Consider the following 20,787-nt stretch of genomic DNA (forward strand, 5'->3'; position numbering starts at 1 on the left):
TTGGTTCGTTTGTGATGTTACTAATGTCATATAACGTTATCGTCTTCATAGTAAGACTTTTGTAACATTTTATTGACATTGTAGACACTCTGAAATCATTATAACATCACAAAGACTAAGGAAGTAAACAATTTCATGACTTCAATACTAGTACGGTATATGCACCAGACCAGTGTTTTTTTAAGGGCAGTAAGCAGGTAAATGTTACCGCAGTTCTCCAGCCATTTCACCCCCCCCCCCGAAATAGATGTAAGGATAGGATATGAATATTTTACGTGTTTCCTCCAAATTGTTACTTATGATTCCCTTATGTTTACCAGTTGAGCAAGGCTGACCGAGTCGTGACCTCGATGTGGTTCGTAACCAGTCTTGTGATTGGTTGTTGACAAATGCTGAACAGGCCAGGCCTCCAACTGTGTCGTGCGTTCGGACTAACCGTTAGGAATTCCTAAATGGAGTAAATTTGTGTAGTTTTCTTGATTTATTCTGCAGATATCGGTAAAATGTAGGTAAGGCTTTGGCGAAATTTGAAGGAGCAACTAATATTCTTCAACCTGGTATTTTTTTAGGTTTGCCCTGTGTGCGTCCGTCCGTCCGTCCGTGATCACCTGTATCTCGAACATGCATGGACCGATTAAGTTCAAACTTCACTCATACATCACACATTATATGGGACATATGCACATGCATTTTTTTTATGATCCGATTAACGATTGCCGAATAGCGGCCATTTTAAGGCCGAAAATGCATCAAAATCGCACATTTTCACCATTCCGGACCCGGATCTCAGTTATGCATGGACGGATTTTGTTCAAATTTGGTACATACATTAAACATAATAGGACCTTGATGCACGTCATTTTTTTTTTTGGATCGGGTTTGAAATGGCCAACTGGCGGCCATTTTGTTTTAAAGAATTCAATTCTGGATCCGTATCTGAGACATGCTTGGATTGATCGAGTTCAATCTTCACACACACAAGGTACATCATGTTACAAATATGTATGTGCATTTGTTTCATGATCTCATTAACGATAGCCAAATGGCGGTCGCTTTAAGGCCGAAAATGCATTGAAATCACATTTTCACCATTCCGGACCCGGATCTCAGTTATGCATGGACGGATTTCGTTCAAATTTGGTACATACATTAAACATAATAGGACCTTGATGCACGTCATTTTTTTTTTCAGATCAAGTTTGAAATGGCCGACTGGCGGCCATTTTGTTTTAAAGAATTCAGTTCTGGATCCGTATCCAAGACATGTCTGGATTGATCAAGTTCAAACTTCATACACACATGGTACATGTACATCATGTCACAAATAGATATGTGCATTTGTTTCATTGATCCACTTAACAATTGCTGAATGATGGCTATTTTAAGGCCGAAAATGCATCAAAATCACGTATTTTCACAATTTCGGAACCGGATTTCAGTCATGCATGGATGGATTTTGTTAGCCTTTGCAGACGAAGTCTGCCGAAGGCTTATAGATTGGGTTCCGTCCGTCCGTCCGTCCGTCTTTTACCTCTTATAACTTTGATATGCTCTGTCCAATTTTTTTCCAAGTTGGTGCAAATGTAATTCTCAATGCCCCATACATATGCACAAGTATTTTTTTGATTCGCCAAAGTTTCATTGTGTTTTTCTGTGATTTTCAACTTTTTACTAGTACAAGTGCCGAAATTTGCCGGAAAAATCCGAGTTTTAACGACATCTCGCAAGAGAACTGGCATACCGTATTGCGCATGCGCCAGTCTAACCGCCGAGGAAATCGCCGTCGATTTCGTCTGAGGATATTGTATTCCGGGACTGTATCTTTCTTTGCACAAGATTACATAGATTAAATTCTATCTCAAAGGTAAGAAACTGTGCTTATGGTATTTATTATGAACTTTGATTTATCCTTTTGTGTCCTGACTTTAGTGAGAAACTAGCGATCGCAGTGTCACACTTTGCCAGAAAAACAGTCCTGCTATTTGCTGCAGTTTATGCAGCTCTCTTGGTCGTGGTATACGCGACCAGAGAGCTGCAGTTCCCTTCCCTAAAGAAATGCACAGATTTTTAAATATGCCAGTTATGTATCATTAAAATTGTGATTGTAATAAAATTACCTCGACTTGCAGGAAAAAATAGACAAATATGTTCTCACAAATATATCTGTTACTGATTACAGCAAGCAAGCTTTAAGCAAATTTGCCCGTGTAAATGAGACTATTTCACGTTAAAACTGTGCCGAAGTGAAACCTCCGATTGAACGCCGCCATTTTGAAGCCGACCTCTATCACGTGACTTGGCTCTTTTAGTGACGAGTGTAATCACGTGACTACAGCAGACGGCCATCGGCGCCTGTCTGGGACAGCGCTTCATGTGACGAAACAACGGCAGACGGCTTTTTATAATTTTAATTTCATTTCACCATTAAGTGCCTCATCTTTTTTTGAAAAAATCAAATAAAGTACATGTACATGTATTATTAAAAATATTTTTTTCAAGCAGTTTTATTTATATATTGTGAAAAATCTAAAAATAATCTTGTAACTTGCCAAAGAGTGTTACAAGTGACAGGAGCAGACAGCAGACAGCATGGAATTCACAAAGGACAAAATTGTTGAGTCTTTTGACCAGAATCTGAAAGATATTTTTAAATTTGACCTAAAAGCTCAACAAGTAGAAGGTACTACTTGTATTTTAAATAATATACACACATCGGCCATATGACCAACAAACAGGGTATGGCAAAAGTATGATGTATATTTTACCACCAATGCTCCTCAATATTATGCGGAAAGAGACAACAAGCCAACGGGGTAATGGGTTTCAGCTTTAGAACATTCACTAATGCATTGTCAACAGTTTCTGAGGTTTTAAGTCTAGATGCAATGGATTGCCTGCGATACCCTTTAACTTTCTTCTGGAACTCATCTCCACAATGAATGCAAGAACCTGCCATTCTCAATTTTCAGTTAAAATGTCAACTACGCATGCTTCGTCATTGTCATGTGATCAGGACACATGACAGAGGTCATCTTGAAATCCGTCGTTCAATCGATTAAATTACGTTCGGTCTAATTATACACAGAAATATATACTTTTCAAGAAGAAATAGTCCTTCATTTTCGGTCAGTAGATACCTAAGATGTTTGTGTTTGCAAGGATAACTTTTATTCGTTTTAAATTTCATTGAAATCGTTCGATAACATCAAAAATAGCGTGCGCCCCGGGATCCCGGGGCGGCGAACTGTGCGGTTCTCAATGGACGCGATCTGCAGCTCTAAACTGCTAAACTGCAGCAATCCTGCTATTAGTTCAAGAACTGGTTATGAAACGTGTAAATCGAAAGTTTGTCTCGTCATTTAGGAGGCTTGGCAATAACGTTTGGCATATAAAATGCTGGAATAATAAAAACGTAAAAGTTTAGAACACGCTGATCGTGATTCTGTTATGTACGATTGCTATTTCCGGTGTTCATTGGCAACTGCTAGCGGATTGAAACTTGGTTTCGTGACGACACATTAGACTAGAATTATCGAGAAAACACAAGTCAAGTTCGGCCAACCATGACTGCTTGAAAGCAATGATGAAATTGAAAAGTACTGTAATTCAATATCAATGAATCTATCATCACTTTTAAATTACCTTTGAAGTAAATATGATACCCGAGTGCGTTACTACACTCGTGACCGGGACCTCCTTGCTCCATGCGGTGTTGAAGTTTATCGGTAAATCGAACCTCTGTCAACAGAGACACATTTTCCCAATCAGCTATTTATTTCGGTACTGAAGTCAGGGTGGCAATTTCAATGTTTAGCTACCATAATTTATCTCCATTATGAACAGGAAAATAAATTACGGACCTCGATTGAGATGAATTTAACGGCGGCCATGTTTTTAAGGGATATGTGAAACAATTTTAGGGAGGCGGTCAAATTCACGTAACCCTCAATTTTAATGATGTTGACTTAATAGTCATAATTTTTTTTTTCAAAACTCCGGATATTATTTTGTATATTATTTTAATACAATTACAATATGTTAATTAGTATGCAAATTAGCAGCCAATCTGTGACAATGCAATCCAGTTCAAAGGAAATTTGATATACACTTAGGTTACCTACATCATGGAACTATAAACCCCAGGAAGAACAACCACTTCGTTTCCTTTGAACTATGATAGTTGCCGCGATGTCGAATGTTTATTTTGACTGTTTATTTCGTCGCATTAAAAGTAAGCCGATTTACGCAAATGAACGTTTATCTCTGACTATCGGTCATTTTCGGAGTCAATCGGGCGACTTCGAGAGATCACGTGATCGAGTTGTTTCGGTTATAGCATAAAAAAACAATGGCGCCAAGACAAAAACACTGATAAATGAGCGACATTCAACGGGGAAAAAAAACACATTGCCACTTCTGGCGATCGAAGGGAAACACGGAATAAGTCGGGATATCTCGACAACAAACAGCATACCAAACCCCATGTTTCGCAAACTTTCGCAACCTTATTTTTTTGAGGGTTGAAAAAAACAAGAAGTAATCTAAAAACGACATTGAAAATTATGAAAACTCGCTAAAACTCCGACCCGTTGCATGATTTCCGATACACTGAAGGTCACCCTGCAGACCGACTTGTTTGCGCATGCGTAGTGAACGAAATATTTTACTGCGCAGATATGAAATTTTTTTTCAAGTTTTCCGTTTCCAGCAAAGCGGTTGATACGGGCGTATCGGCGGCAACTAACATGGAGTATGACTAATGTTGTGGAAACAAAAGCGAAAGCACTGTAAGATAAACTAAGACAAAGGTTTTTTTAATTCTCTTAGTTTCGTTGTTCTTCCTGGGGTTTATAGTTCCATGCCTACATGATCACTACCTCTGCTGATTAGTTTTTTATGCACTTCTATCTGCTTTTATATTAAATGTATTTTTTTGTATTTTTCTCAATAGTTTTTTTTTATTACTTTTGATAGCTTGGCATCCATTTGGTTCAGCCCCAGTGAAATTTTCGGCAAATCCCTGGTCAGATTTTAATGACATTGAAAACATAAGTACTCTGGCTTTTTTGCACATTCTTAAAGGCCCAGGTATACTATAAATACGCTCCTAAACAATAGGGATTATTTCCTTGCTTGTCACACTGTAGTAAACAGCTCCAGCCAAGCTCCGGTAAAAACGCGTTTTCTCGAACTTACAGGTCGATTATGTCGTGCCAAAGTGGATGCATGTGACTATGAATATCACAGCAGTGACTGTGTGTAGTATTTATGACAATAAATAGTGTACGAGTTGAGATTTTAGTGAATAAAAGTAAAAAACACGAACCGGGGAAAGGGACGCACTACTAATCTTGAATAATTAACTACTGCCAATCAAAGTCACATGATGTTGGGCCGCTGAAACGGGATGCGTCATAGGCTATGCAAGTGATTAACAACACTCATTAGCATAGCCACACCTCCAATTCACACTTGCCCAGGGCAAGTGAATTGGGCCTTTAATATTTTATTTTTGCAGAATCCCGTAATTATTAATTTGACAACTTTGTAGAGTGGAAACAGACTGTTGAATTAGTTCATCCTAGACTTTGGTAGAACATGTTTAAAATAGTACAGTGTGAACTGCAATTTCTTTCTGGCTGGTATAAATTTATTAAGTAATATTTTTTCGTACTAAAAAGACTCAAATATCTTTTTTAATTAAATCTAACAGCCAATGAGAGCACATATGCTACAACCTCTGCTTACTTTGGGCTAAATGTTCTTTTTTTTTTCAGGCGCAGAGCCAGATTTTTTTTCTCAGAAAGCAAAGCCACTGGAACTGCATGCATTACAAAAACATACCGGTACTATTCACTGCGTGTCTGACAATTGTATAAAGTTTCGCAGGTCCTCTTTTTTTTTTTACTTTGAGAAGTTCTGTCAACCAAAGCATAAATATGTGTTAATCTGTACATAAAATTTCACACGATTTGTTAATATTAATGTATGATAATAAAAACTGGACTTTTGCACTTTATTTGTATCATTGTCGTATGAGAAGTAATCTTGTCCTTATTAGAGATATTGAAACTAATCCAGGGCCACAAACTAGTTTATCCAAACAGACACAATACTGACTCTACATATTTGCAGATCTGCTTTGTATACTTCCTTGTCATTTTACCTGTTGTACTGGTTTGGTGCTATCTGGTTTCCTTGCTGAGAATAATGCTGACCTGGATGGAGAGTGCTATAAACTTGAAAATGCCATAGAAATCACGTTTGCCAATTTATGTCCATGCAACTTTAGAATGACAACTAGCGAAGGCAGTGTCATTCATGACTTGTTGAGATTTAGTTTAATGTGTTGTACATATGCAGGTGCATTTCGGTCATGATCTGCTTTGAATGTATATGTCACTCAAATATGAACGGAACGGGGATGTGTCATTGACAATGACTTGTTTACATTTTATTTTTTATTTTTTTTGTGTTTTTTCGAGTTTAAAAAATGTAAGCTGGCTGGAGCCTTCATCCCTTGTCCATTTCTTACACTAGATACCAGCCGTGCTCATAGGGAGTGCGTACAGTTGATCATAGTTCCTGGGCTCCCTGTGGTCGATCTAGTGAAATTGTTATTATATCTCACGGCACTGTAATTACGCAACTCTGTACTGGCTTTGAATATTTCAAAATCGTTTACTTAGTGCGCTGCTTTTCTATTTAAGCAAATTTGTTTACAATATTGTACCGGCTCTGAATAGTTCAACATTCTAATTGCTTTCATAATAATTACGCAAACGTATTGGGTCTGTGAATATTGATATATTACTGACTTGACAATGCGTTGCATTCGTAACAATTACGCAAACTTAAACATGGACGCATTTAATGCCAATAACATATTAATTCTATTTAATGTGTTTAATGTTATTTTTTTATTTTACTACTTTTTTTTTTTCTCTATACTTTTGTCAAGATCCTAATAAGGATACGATTACAATAAAGATTATTATTATTATTATTATGAAGATATAAAATATTATAATAAAATGTATACAAATGTTGTAATGTTCGGTGTAATAGCTAGATGTTGAGTTGAGTTTTAAATTTGAATGTGAACTATTCCAGTTCATGGGTGCCAATAAAAGTTGAGACAAACTGAAAGGTACAAGTCAGACTCTTTGAAAGGAATGAATCAAGAGTATACACATAACTTATTTGCCCCAACACATTGGTTTATTCTTTATTCTAAGTTGCGTCCGTATAAATAAGTATCGGCAGTCGAACTTTTCGGAGTTGTCAACGTATTTGCCAACACCGAAAATCTGGGAAAAATCGCAAAGAGGTGCAAAATAGCTGCCTGCATCGTAAAAAAATAAATAAGTAAACAATCTCTTCCATAATCACACCGAAAACATGCAGAGATGGCTGTTGATTCATTTGCCAAATGCACTGATGTTGCGTTCTCCCAGTGATAGTTCGCAAAGAACATTCAGTTTTCAGGAGTCACTTCCCTTACCGCGCGTTCAGGGAGTGCGTCCTTCGTTAAAATTGTATTCACGCAACTTGACCTTTTGACATAGATTTGATGATGATTATTTTATTTCAGCAATATTCTGTTTGCATTGTTGAAAAGTTTTTATATTCGATAGCGTGGAAGTCGTAGAATACTATTGTTGTTGCGATAAATATACATTCCTCTATTCGCCGAGTTTATTAAACAATGTTTTATTCATTGTTATCGTACACTTTATTATTTCATGTACGCATATACTCCACATTTTAATAAATTAATTTTATTTTGAACGTTTTATAAAAATAATAAACTCATTTATTTTTAAGGAAGACATCTAAAATATAATGGAATCGCCAAGGCATTGTGCAACACTTCCGTCCCAGGCTGGTTTGGTTACGTCCCAGCAAGAGCAGCGGCCGACGTCAGCTAGCCTTATTATAAAATTTTCGAATTAACTGTATTTTGTTATGCATTCAAAATGTCGTTGTTGCAAAACATGATATTGGAGGGTACATCGCGATGATATAGAGGTGAAACTAAAAGTAAGATATTCCAAAGAAAAATTGACTGGCAATGGGACATGCCATTAAACGGGAAACTGAGTACCTGACACTCGCAAACTAATATTACCACAGACCTTAATGATATTACTAATACAAAGTAAATGACAACATCAAATATCAACAAGTCATTGTCAATGACACGTCCCCGTTCCGTTCATATTTGAGTGACATATACATTCAAAGCAGATCATGACCGAAATGCACCTGCATATGTACAACACATTGTACTAAATCTGAACAAAATCCATCCATGCATGACTGAGATCTGGTTCTGGAATTGTGAAAATACGTGATTTTAATGCATTTTCGGTCTTAAAATGGCCATCATCCAGCTATTGTTAAGCGGATCATGAAACAAATGCACATATCTATTTGTGACATGATGCACCATGTGTGTGTGAAGTTTGAACTTGATCAATCCAGACATGTCTTGGATACGGATCCAGAACTGAATTCTTTAAGAAAATGGCCGCCAGTCGGCCATTTCGAACTTGATCCGGGAAAAAAAATGACGTGCATCAAGGTCCTATTATGTTTAATGTATGTACCAAATTTGAACGAAATCCGTCCATGCATAACTGAGATCCGGGTTCGGAATGGTGAAAATGTGCGATTTCAATGCATTTTCGGCCTTAAAGCGGCCGCCATTTGGCTATCATTAATGGGATCATGAAACAAATGCACATATCTATTTGTGACATGATGCACCATGTGTGTGTGAAGTTTGAACTTGATCAATCCAGACATGTCTTGGATACGGATCCAGAACTGAATTCTTTAAGAAAATGGCCGCCAGTCGGCCATTTCGAACTTGATCCGGGAAAAAAAATGACGTGCATCAAGGTCCTATTATGTTTAATGTATGTACCAAATTTGAACGAAATCCGTCCATGCATAACTGAGATCCGGGTTCGGAATGGTGAAAATGTGCGATTTCAATGCATTTTCGGCCTTAAAGCGGCCGCCATTTGGCTATCATTAATGGGATCATGAAACAAATGCACATATCTATTTGTGACATGATGTACCTTGTGTGTGTGAAGTTTGAACTTGATCAATCCAGACATGTCTCGGATACGGATCCAGAACTGAATTCTTTAAAACAAAATGGCCGCCAGTCGGCCATTTCGAACTTGATCCGAAAAAAAAATGACGTGCATCAAGGTCCTATTATGTTTAATGTATGTACCAAATTTGAACGAAATCCGTCCATGCATAACTGAGATCCGGGTCCGGAATGGTGAAAATGTGCGATTTTGATGCATTTTCGGCCTTAAAATGGCCGCTATTCGGCTATCGTTAATCGGATCATGAAAAAAATGCATGTGCATATGTCCCATATAATGTGTGATGTATGAGTGAAGTTTGAACATAATCGGTCCATGCATGTTCGAGATACAGGTGATCACGGACGCACGGACGGACGCACACAGGGCAAAACATAAGTCCCCGTTTTCGGACTCCGTCCGAACGGGGACTAAAAACAATGGAAAGTGCTCATTAGAATAAAATTTAAAAAATGATTCATTTCATTACACAAATTTGGTTTCAGCCATTGTTATCATGATGTCTGTGAAACAATGTGTTCAGCCTGTGTTTTCCTATTTATTGAAATTTACTTGTGCATGTACGTTGTGGATTAAAGTTTCAATTTAGAAAAAATAAAATATTTACTATCTGGGCAGTTTCGATATTACAAAGGAATTCAACTATTTAAAGCAAGCTTCAATTCGGCCTTAATTTATAGTTGTGTAAACTGTATTTGGAATACAATTTCAATGGTTTATTTTTTATAAATTATAACTGTAGCTTTAAGAGACATTTGCTTAAAATGCTTAAAATTAAACCCCATGGAAGCCATTCCTGGAAACTGGTTATCATTGTGAATGGGGTATGGACATCGTGACCTGTTGGCGACCATGAAGGGTATTTAAATACTTCCTCCACACTCAGTTTACCTTTCGAAAATTGTGAATCACCTGTTTTAGGGGTGGGTGACGAAATCAGTTCCACAGATCGCATTTTAACATCGCGCTCATTCACATCCACATTTCGTTAAAAAAAATCATCATCAATAATCAGGAAATTCCGTCAGTATGATACAGCATTTTGTTTGGTTAATGAAAGGTGTGACCTGTCAGGTCAAATCACGCTGAAAAACATCATGACGAAAATTGCTTGACATCAAGAGTTTGAGTACGTTCAAAAACATCCCAAAACAAAGATAATGATAATGATCTTGCCTTTGACTGTTTCCCCACAGTCCCTAAAATGGCGCAGACAAAAGTTCTTCACAGTTTTATGGTTTCTCATATTAAAATCATCACAACTCTAAAGTTAACCATCCTTTTTTAATTTTATAAATCAAATTTATAATCAATATACATAACTTAAAAAATACAAATTAGGCGCTTAGTTCCCTTTTACTAAAAATATCCACACAAGAAAAATATATTGTGACAAACGGTATTCCCGGCCTGTACTAGCGATACACTTTCATGTTCCATGATTAACACCAGGACAGACCCCATTAATGACGGTAAACTCTTGTGATCTCTCGTGTTCGATGATTAACACTATGACAATCCACGCATACTTAGCTGAACACTTTATCTGTTTTTAGAGCGCATAGAAACATTTCCAATCCATGGGGATTTGAGATATTTTATTTTTATTAATAAATATAAACCTCTGCAACTTTATAAACACTAGAATATACTCATATCTGTTTCACAAAAATTGCTAAGGTCACACTCAGAGTAAAGCTCAGAATTTTCTGATCGTCACTCAGACTCAGAGTTACTACGTACGCTGTTAAAACATTGAATAATATTTTAGTATTTCAAAATATTTATTTAATTTTATAAATCTTAACAAAACGGGGGGCAAAATACAGGGGTCTGTCATAATGCCGCTAGGACCAATGACAAGTCTCAGTCTGAACCATTAGGACCAGAACTTCACTGGCATATTGGGCGCCACCAGTGTCAGAAAGCAGATGGGCTTCAGTCACAGTTTCTTCAACACTTTGTGCGCGAGTAGGAAGGGTGGAAAGGCGTAAGCATCCATGGAACTCTTAGAGATCATTAAAGCACCCGTTGCAAATGTGCTTGTCTTCGAGAGCGGGGACATGTACATCGAAAAGCTTGAGATTTCGGTGATTGGCAAACAGACCTATCCGATGACCATCCCAGAGACGAAAAAAAAGCGACTGGGGGATGTGCCACTTGGTGTTCTAAAAACGACTACGTCTCGAGAGGGCGTCCGCGGTCCGCATAAATGGTCGGCCACATTATTTGGACTAGAAAGTCCATCAGATGGCCACCCAACCCTTGGAGCGACGTTTTCATAATAAGAGTCAGCAAGGGAGTCGTTGGAGTAAGGGTGCTCCGCTCTCTAAGTTCTGAGTGTCCTTCCACTAAGGGAGGACTTGGTTCGACAAGTGAACCCAAAAAGTCAGGTTCCGCATGTGGGATAGCGGTCCAACAAGCACCTCTGAATCAGATGAGGCTGGAGAGCAGCAGACGGAACTAGACGACGAACTGAAGTCATACTGCCAATATGGCACATCAGTTCGCGCATAGAAGCCGACCCCATTGACCGAAGTTGGCTGTTGAGCTCCACAGAGGAGTAGCACCGCACCTGAGAAGGGCAGACAAGCCCTTGTTCCGTTTCAAACTGCATACCCAGAAAAAACTAGGTTGCGGGACGATATGGGGTTGGACTTGAGAATATTTATTAAAAAGCCCAACTCATTGAGGAGCGTTTGCGTCAATCACACATGTTCCGCTGACTCTTCTCTGTCTCGTTATGCCCTAACCTGTCGTCAAGGTATGGATTCAGATAAACCTGTCACCTGTCTAAACATATCCTTACGGCGTCGTGCAAAAACCAAAAAGTAGGGTGGTACATAAATATATATATGGTAAACTTGCCCACTAAAGGAAATCTGAGATACCAGCTGCAAGAATGGTGAATGGGGATGTGGAAATATGCATCACTCACCTCCAGCGATGCCAGCCAAACACCCGAGTGCACTGACAGAAGTAGGGAAATAGATGTTTCCATCCGGAAGCGATTAGGCTCCACAAACCCATTCAGCTGCCTGTGGTCTAGGATAGGACGCCACCCCCCCCCCCAAAAAAACCTCTAGGGAACGAGGAATATTAGAGGCAATACTAGGCATACCACTCTTTACTTCCTGCCGGGTCGTCTCCGCCTTGACTTTGTCCCTCGGTAGAAGACAAGACGAGGGATGAGGAGTCAGAGGAGGAAGAGACCTGTAATCTGCCTCTTTTGTCCAGTACATGCTTGCAGAGAAAAAATATTCCGTACCACATGTACCGGAAAACAAGCAGCCTGTTGGCTGAGATAGCTCCGCCGTTAGCAATGCACATTTCAATTAAAGAACAGATGATATCATTAGAAAATGAACAATATGTATAGTATCGAGGGCAATCAGACTTGTGGTTTTTAACAAGAAGTCGAAAATATCACATTTTACCAAAAATGACAAAAACATTCATCAAAATTAGAGAATTAAAGATATCATCACGAAATAAACAAATCTGAGAGAGGTCCACATGTAGTACCTATATATGTAGTATCAAAACAATCAGACTTGTGGTTTTTAACAAGAAGTCGAAAACATCACTTTCCACCAAAAATGACAAAAATATTCATCAAACATAGAGAATTTGAGATTTTGCTATGAAATGAACAAATCTAAGAAAGAACCATCCAAGATACTTGCATATCAAATTTGAAAAAATTCGGACTTGTAATTGTAAAGTTGACGACAACGGACGGTGGCGACGGACGGCGACGATTGACAATCAGTAATATGAACAGCTCCGCTGTGTCGACTTTGTCAAGAGCGGAGCTAAAAAGAGAATTGAAACTGACAGGCCTCGGGTGCATGATCACCCTAGGGGGTGACCCCTAAGGCGGATCCCTTTGGACCCAGGTCTATTCTCTAGACTAGTAGTTTCTGTTTGGGGCTGTAATTAAGCCTAACGAGTAATAAACAAAATTTATTATTTCCACGGAATATCTGGTAGGTGATGTAGTAAACACTGTTTAAAACAAGTCATTACAATTTTTCCCCATTAAATTTTTGAAAGTTCTCTTTGTGCTCGTCATATTAATAATTATAGAGGAGGGATTGTTGTGAGAGTTTCCCATGTGGCAAATACAACAGATTGTTTATTTGCATCAAATTCGAACACTTGTTGTGTGACGACCCCTCCCATTAAAGACATAGCAAAGAAAAACATAGATCACAAGTGAAAGCATGTCCAAGTTATCACATTTTAAACAAACAAGATGGTCACCAGTCGGCCATATTTGATCAAATTGCTAATTTAATTGACATGTACATGTATCCATTTATGACATGCAAAATATCAATGAAAATGATACATGGGTGACAAAGATAAAGTAATACTGTATGGCCAAAAATAAAAACAGCCATTATTCGGCCATCTTTGATCTGATTATGAAACAAACTGACATGTATGATGTATGTGCCCAATACAAATGAAAATGGTACATAAAACTTAGAAATATAGTAGTAAGGCCAAAAAGTCAGATGGCTGTCAATCGGCCATCCTTGATCCGATTTTGAAACAAATTGTCATGGACATGTATCCTAACATGTACAAGTGTCCTGACGGTCAAAATAGCTCTGCTGTCTTCATTATCATGGAACAAGAATCAGTAAAGTGGCATTGCGGTTGTAATATTCATAGTCAGTCATTTAGAGAACATTGCACTTGAGTTACAGTTCTTGCATGCAATAATGAACTTTTATAGTGTTCATAAGGATAGTGCATTTCATTGGACAAACATCATTGAGGGTAAACCACAGGGATCCCAGGAACTATAATCACCTGTACGCAGTCCATATGAGTGGGAGGGGGGGGGGGGTTCGGCTGGTACCTAGTGTAAGAAATAGACAAGGGATGAAGGCTCCAGCCAACTCACATTTTTTAAACTCGAAAAAACAGTCAAACAGAATGAAAAATAAAATTGAAAAAAAAAATACCAGCTTGAAGAATATTGGTTGCTCTTTCAAATTTCGCCAAAGTCTGAGCTAAATTTTACCTAATCTGCAGAATAAATCAAGAAAACTAAAAAAAATTACTCCATTTACGAATAATTAACAGTTGCCCCGAATGCATGGCACAGTTGGAGGCGTGGCCTATTCTGAATGTGTCAACAACCAATCACATGACATGTGAATCAAATCGCTAATCGACTGCATGTGCATATGTCTCACATAAAGTAATAGGCACATGCAAAGAATGAACGGAATCGACCCAAAAGATTCTGAAATATGACTCCAGATGGACGCACACACAGACGGAGACCAAATTATAAGTCCCCATTTTCTGACTTCGTCCGAATGTGGACTCATAATATACCGGATTCTGCCATAACTTCGCCCATCCGAAAAATTGCCCTGGGCGATTTCACGACTGGTGGGCCCTTATTTGGAGTTCAAATTTTCAAAAAATTATCATCAAATATTTTTAGGGGACTTAGATTTTCAATGCCGGCAATTGGACCACCCAAAACAAAAGAAACTATTGCAGAAGCAAATCTAAAATTGTATACATTTTTTTCTAGCTGGATTAAAAAGTAGACTGCGCATCTTTCTCCAAAAAAATCACATTAACAAACCTTGTGCGCCAAATACAATTATTTTGTTTCATTTTATTAGTAACAAAAGTATATTCTAAAAGAACTTTCAAACAACAACGAACACAACTGCATTGCTTAGTAGCAAATGATCCGGTCATGCTGCGTATTACATTTGTTGATTATTATCTAGTAATGATTATAATAACGTGCAAAAAATAAATTCGCTGAATTGTTATTAAATGTAAATAAATTTCAACTTATTTCATCGTAAGCAAATGATTCCGATCGCATTTTCAATGCTCGATGCTGTAAAAATGAATATCCGCCATGTCAGGTCAGGTCAGGTCAAAGAACACCATCTCAGGTCAAATCGATAATTAACCAATGAAAACAGTGGATGATTCCAACGTGTTCAAATTACCATTATAGCACATTTACATATGTTAATGGTATTGAACGCAGCACGGAAGAGATTTGCCGATGTTGTTGTACGATTTTTGGCTTGGATTTTGATGGGAAAGCAGCATGATTTGTTTTTAAATAAAAAAATAGTTGTTTTCAAATCATAAACTGAGCATTTGAAGAATAATTTAACATTATTTACAGCTCATTGTCGAAACGAAGCTAACCCATTCACGCTAGTTGCAATAAACATCAATACCCTTGAATAGGCATCAATGACTACGGCGAAACTTTTAGGCATTGAAAAAGATTAAAATAACACATTAAAAAACTGCCGATTCGATTGGTTTTTTTTAAAACCCGAACTGCCGTTTAACGGCCCTGGGCGAATTTACGACATAATCCGGTATTAAACAAACATTTAATTTTAGTTGAATAAAATAGAATATCCTGTGACTTACTGTAAAATGACTAATTTTCACTGGGTTTAAATTTCACTGATTTACCATTTCGGGCATATTCAGTGGGTTTTAAATTCACGGTTTCGTCATTTAGATAATGTGTTCTATGCTAAATTTTACATATTCACTGTGTTTTAATTTAGCGCATTTTTCCAGTCAGCGAAATAAGCTAAATTAAAACCCAGTGAATAATTACCCCCTTTACAGTAATATAGAAATATTTGCGAGGCTTAGGTTTGGTAAAGTATTGAATATTAATATAAATAGTACCAAACATTAATCTTCCTTTACTAAACCCCAAGTTATGCAAACTTGTCTTAAACCTGATTAAATATTAATATTAGGAAATTTTAAGAAAATAGTTATGATCCTGACATGGTAGGTCTGTCTTCACATAGTAGATGTGAAGTTAAATGAAAGTCATCATACGGTTGACACTACAAACATAAATACATATATGCACTAACCGCAAAGACTCATATTTTGTGCTTCACACACAAATTTCACTAATGAGAATTACATTGCAAATGGATAGAACAAGAATAAATAACTTTTTTTTTAAGCTTGATGGGTTTTTTCAAAACAGTTTGAATGCTTTTATGTGAGAAGGAAACATACATGTCCTGCTATGCTGCAAATGAAGAATAAAGATGAACATCATACTATTATGACATAAGTGTTTTTAGAATTATTTCAGAAACATACATACCTTTGGCATAAGATATGAATAGTAGTCTCTAAGAACACCAAAAGATTTCCCATCCAGGGCAAAGTGATATGTAGCATGGCCAAAGTTGTCATCCATTCTAATAATAACATCATTAAGAGATTCCTGCAGAGTGTAATAATTATCAAAAAAAATACATAAAATACAATAACACTAAACATGGTGGTCTAAGTTTTATCCGATTATCATGTTACATGCAGTATCACCTGAGATGTTTAAAAACCAGCTATAGTAATGCAATATGGCATTATATAAACCAGCTATAGTAATGCAATATGGCATTATATAAACCAGCTATTGTAATGCAATATGGCATTATATAAACCAGCTATAGTAATGCCATATGGCATTATATAAACCAGCTATAATAATGACATCTGGCATTATATAAACCAGCTATAGTAATGCCATATGGCATTATATAAACCAGCTATAGTAATGACATCTGGCATTATATAAACCAGCTATAGTAATGACATCTGGCATTATATAAACCAGCGAGATTAGTGCAATATGGCATTATATAAACCAGCTACAAGAGTAATGCAATATGGCAATATATAAACCAGCTATAGTAATGCCATATGGCATTATATAAACCAGCTATAGTAATGCAATATGGCATTAAATAAACCAGCTGTAGTAATGATATCTGGCATTATATAAACCAGCTATAGTAATGGGCCATTCCAGTATATATCTGCACCCCCCCCCCCCTGTTAATGTGGTCGGATTTCCAGCACTGTATGATGGGGAAAATACCCCGGAATTCCAACTGTATATGGAGAAACAGAATCTGGAAATCCAGACGAGTATGGAAAAGAAATTCCTGGAAATCCAGGCAGTTATGGCTACTAAAATAAAATATGGCCTATTTTATCTCGCCACATACCGATTGATGAGGTTGGATTTCCAAAAGTATGACTAAAAAAACATGGAATTCTGACTGTATATGGTAACAAAATTGGGCCAGTATGAAATAGTTATTACTGTAATTAGATAAGGATGGTGGCACGAATGAGCTCATCAACACCGTGAATTAGGACTAGTTCGGATTTCCATTATCAAATATAAAATTTTGCAATTGGTAAATTAGCTTATGATGAGAGTTATATTTGGAAATCCTACTCTATGGTGGCACAATGGAACTCATCAACACCATAAGTAGGAACTATAGATTTGGATTTCCATTACTGTAGGTGAATGGTGATTTTGAAATAAAACTTTGTATGACTTATACACCCATGGAATATATACCCTGTATGAAGTAAACACACAAGCTCATCAACAGGGGGGGGGGGGGGGGGGGATGCAGATATAAACTGGAATGGCCCAATGCAATATGGCATTATATAAAGCAGCTATAGTAATGCAATATGGCATTATATAAAACAGCTATAGTAATGCAATATGGCATTATATAAACCAGCTATAGTAATGCAATATGGCATTATATAAACCAGCTATAGTAATGCAATATGGCATTATATAAACCAGCTATAGTAATGCAATATGGCATGAAATAAACCAGCTATAGTAATGCAATATGGCATTATATAAACCAGCTATAGTAATGCAATATGGCATTATAAAAACCAGCAATAGTAATGCAATATGGCATTATATAAACCAGCTATAGTAATGCCATATGGCATTATATAAACCAGCTATAGTAATGCAATATGGCATTATATAAACCAGCTATAGTAATGACATCTGGCATTATATAAACCAGCAATAGTAATGCAATATGGCATTATATAAACCAGCTATAGTAATGCAATATGGCATTATATAAACCAGCTATAGTAATGCAATATGGCATTATATAAATCAGCTAATGTAATGTCATATGGCATTATATAAACCAGCTATAGTAATGCCAAATGACATTATATAAACCAGCTACAGCAATGACATCTGGCATTATATAAACCAGCTATAGTAATGCCATATGACATTATATAAACCAGCTACAGCAATGAAATCTGGCATTATATAAACCAATTATAGTAATGCAATATGGCATTATATAAACCAGCTATAGTAATGCAATATGGCATTATATAAACCAGCTATAGTAATGCAATATGGCATTATATAAATCAGCTAATGTAATGTCATATGGCATTATATAAACCAGCTATAGTAATGCCATATGACATTATATAAACCAGCTACAGCAATGACATCTGGCATTATATAAACCAGCTATAGTAATGCCATATGACATTATATAAACCAGCTACAGCAATGACATCTGGCATTATATAAACCAGCTATAGTAATGCAATATGGCATTATATAAACCAGTTATAGTAATGACATCTGGCATTATATAAACCAGCTACAGTAATGCAATATGGCATTATATAAACCAGCTACAGTAATGCAATATGGCATTATATAAACCAGCTATAGTAATGCCATGTGACATTATATAAACCAGCTATAGTAATGACATCTGGCATTATATAAACCAGCTATAGTAATGCAATATGGCATTATATAAATCAGCTATAGTAATGCAATATGGCATTATATAAACCAGCTATTGTAATACCATATGGCATTATATAAGCCAGCTATTGTAATGCCATATAGCATTATATAAACCAGGTAATGTAATGCAATATGGCATTATATAAACCAGCTATAGTAATGACATCTGGCATTATATAAACCAGCTATAGTAATGCAATATGGCATTATATAAACCAGCTATAGTAATGCAATATGGCATTATATAAACCAGCTATAGTAATGCCATATGGCATTATATAAATCAGCTATAGTAATGACATCTGGCATTATATAAACCAGCTATAGTAATGCAATATGGCATTATATAAATCAGCTAATGTAATGTCATATGGCATTATATAAACCAGCTATAGTAATGCCATATGACATTATATAAACCAGCTACAGCAATGACATCTGGCATTATATAAACCAGCTATAGTAATGCCATATGACATTATATAAACCAGCTACAGCAATGACATCTGGCATTATATAAACCAGCTATAGTAATGCAATATGGCATTATATAAACCAGCTATAGTAATGACATCTGGCATTATATAAACCAGCTATAGTAATGCCACATGACATTATATAAACCAGCTACAGTAATGCAATATGGCATTATATAAACCAGCTATAGTAATGCCATGTGGCATTATATAAACCAGCTATAGTAATGACATCTGGCATTATATAAACCAGCTATAGTAATGCAATATGGCATTATATAAATCAGCTATAGTAATGCAATATGGCATTATATAAACCAGCTATTGTAATACCATATGGCATTATATAAGCCAGCTATTGTAATGCCATATAGCATTATATAAACCAGGTATTGTAATGCCATATGACATTATATAAACTAGCTATAGTAATGCCACATGACATTATATAAACCAGCTACAGCAATGACATCTTGCATTATATAAAACAGCTATTGTAATGTAATATGGTATTATCTAAACCACCTATTGTAATGCCATATAGCATTATATAAACCAGATATTGTTTATGTCATATGGCATTATATAAACCAGATATTGTTTATGTCATATGGCATTATATAAACCAGCTATTGTAATGCCACATGACATTATATAAACTAGCTACAGCAATGACATCTGGCATTATATAAACCAGGTATTGTAATGCCATATGGCATTATATAAACCAGCTATAGTAATACCACATGACATTATATAAACCATCTACAGCAATGACATCTGGCATTATATAAACCAGCTATAGTAATGCCATATGACATTATATAAACCAGGTATTGTAATGCCATATGGCATTATATAAACCAGCTATAGTAATGTCATATGACATTATATAAACCAACTACAACAATGACATCTGGCATTATATAAACCAGCTATTGTAATGTCATATGGTATTATCTAAACCAGCTATAGTAATGCCACATGACATTATATAAACCAGCTACAGCAATGACATCTGGCATTATATAAACCAGCTATAGTAATGACATCTGGCATTATATAAACCAGCGAGATTAGTGCAATATGGCATTATATAAACCAGCTAAAAGAGTAATGCAATATGGCAATATATAAACCAGCTATAGTAATGCAATATGGCATTATATAAATCAGCTAATGTAATGTCATATGGCATTATATAAACCAGCTATAGTAATGCCATATGACATTATATAAACCAGCTACAGCAATGACATCTGGCATTATATAAACCAGCTATAGTAATGCCATATGACATTATATAAACCAGCTACAGCAATGACATCTGGCATTATATAAACCAGCTATAGTAATGCAATATGGCATTATATAAACCAGCTATAGTAATGACATCTGGCATTATATAAACCAGCTATAGTAATGCAATATGGCATTATATAAACCAGCTACAGTAATGCAATATGGTATTATATAAACCAGCTATAGTAATGCCATGTGGCATTATATA

General features: G+C 36.4%; 1 protein-coding gene across 2 annotated transcripts in view; it reads right to left on the bottom strand.

Annotated features, from left to right (window-relative positions):
• Positions 1 to 20,787, bottom strand: part of LOC102802400 (polyamine-transporting ATPase 13A3-like) — a 340,426-nt gene that overhangs the window by 161,774 nt on the left and 157,865 nt on the right. For both annotated transcript variants that reach the window (XM_085508596.1, XM_085508595.1), the window contains one exon: positions 16,282 to 16,404. In XM_085508596.1, coding sequence (XP_085364722.1) covers positions 16,282 to 16,404 — 123 coding nt within the window. The remainder of the gene's footprint in view (positions 1 to 16,281; positions 16,405 to 20,787) is intronic.

This window comes from Saccoglossus kowalevskii, chromosome 15, assembly GCF_978046115.1.
Source record: "Saccoglossus kowalevskii chromosome 15, keSacKowa6.1, whole genome shotgun sequence".
NCBI classification, from domain to species: Eukaryota; Metazoa; Hemichordata; class Enteropneusta; family Harrimaniidae; genus Saccoglossus; species Saccoglossus kowalevskii.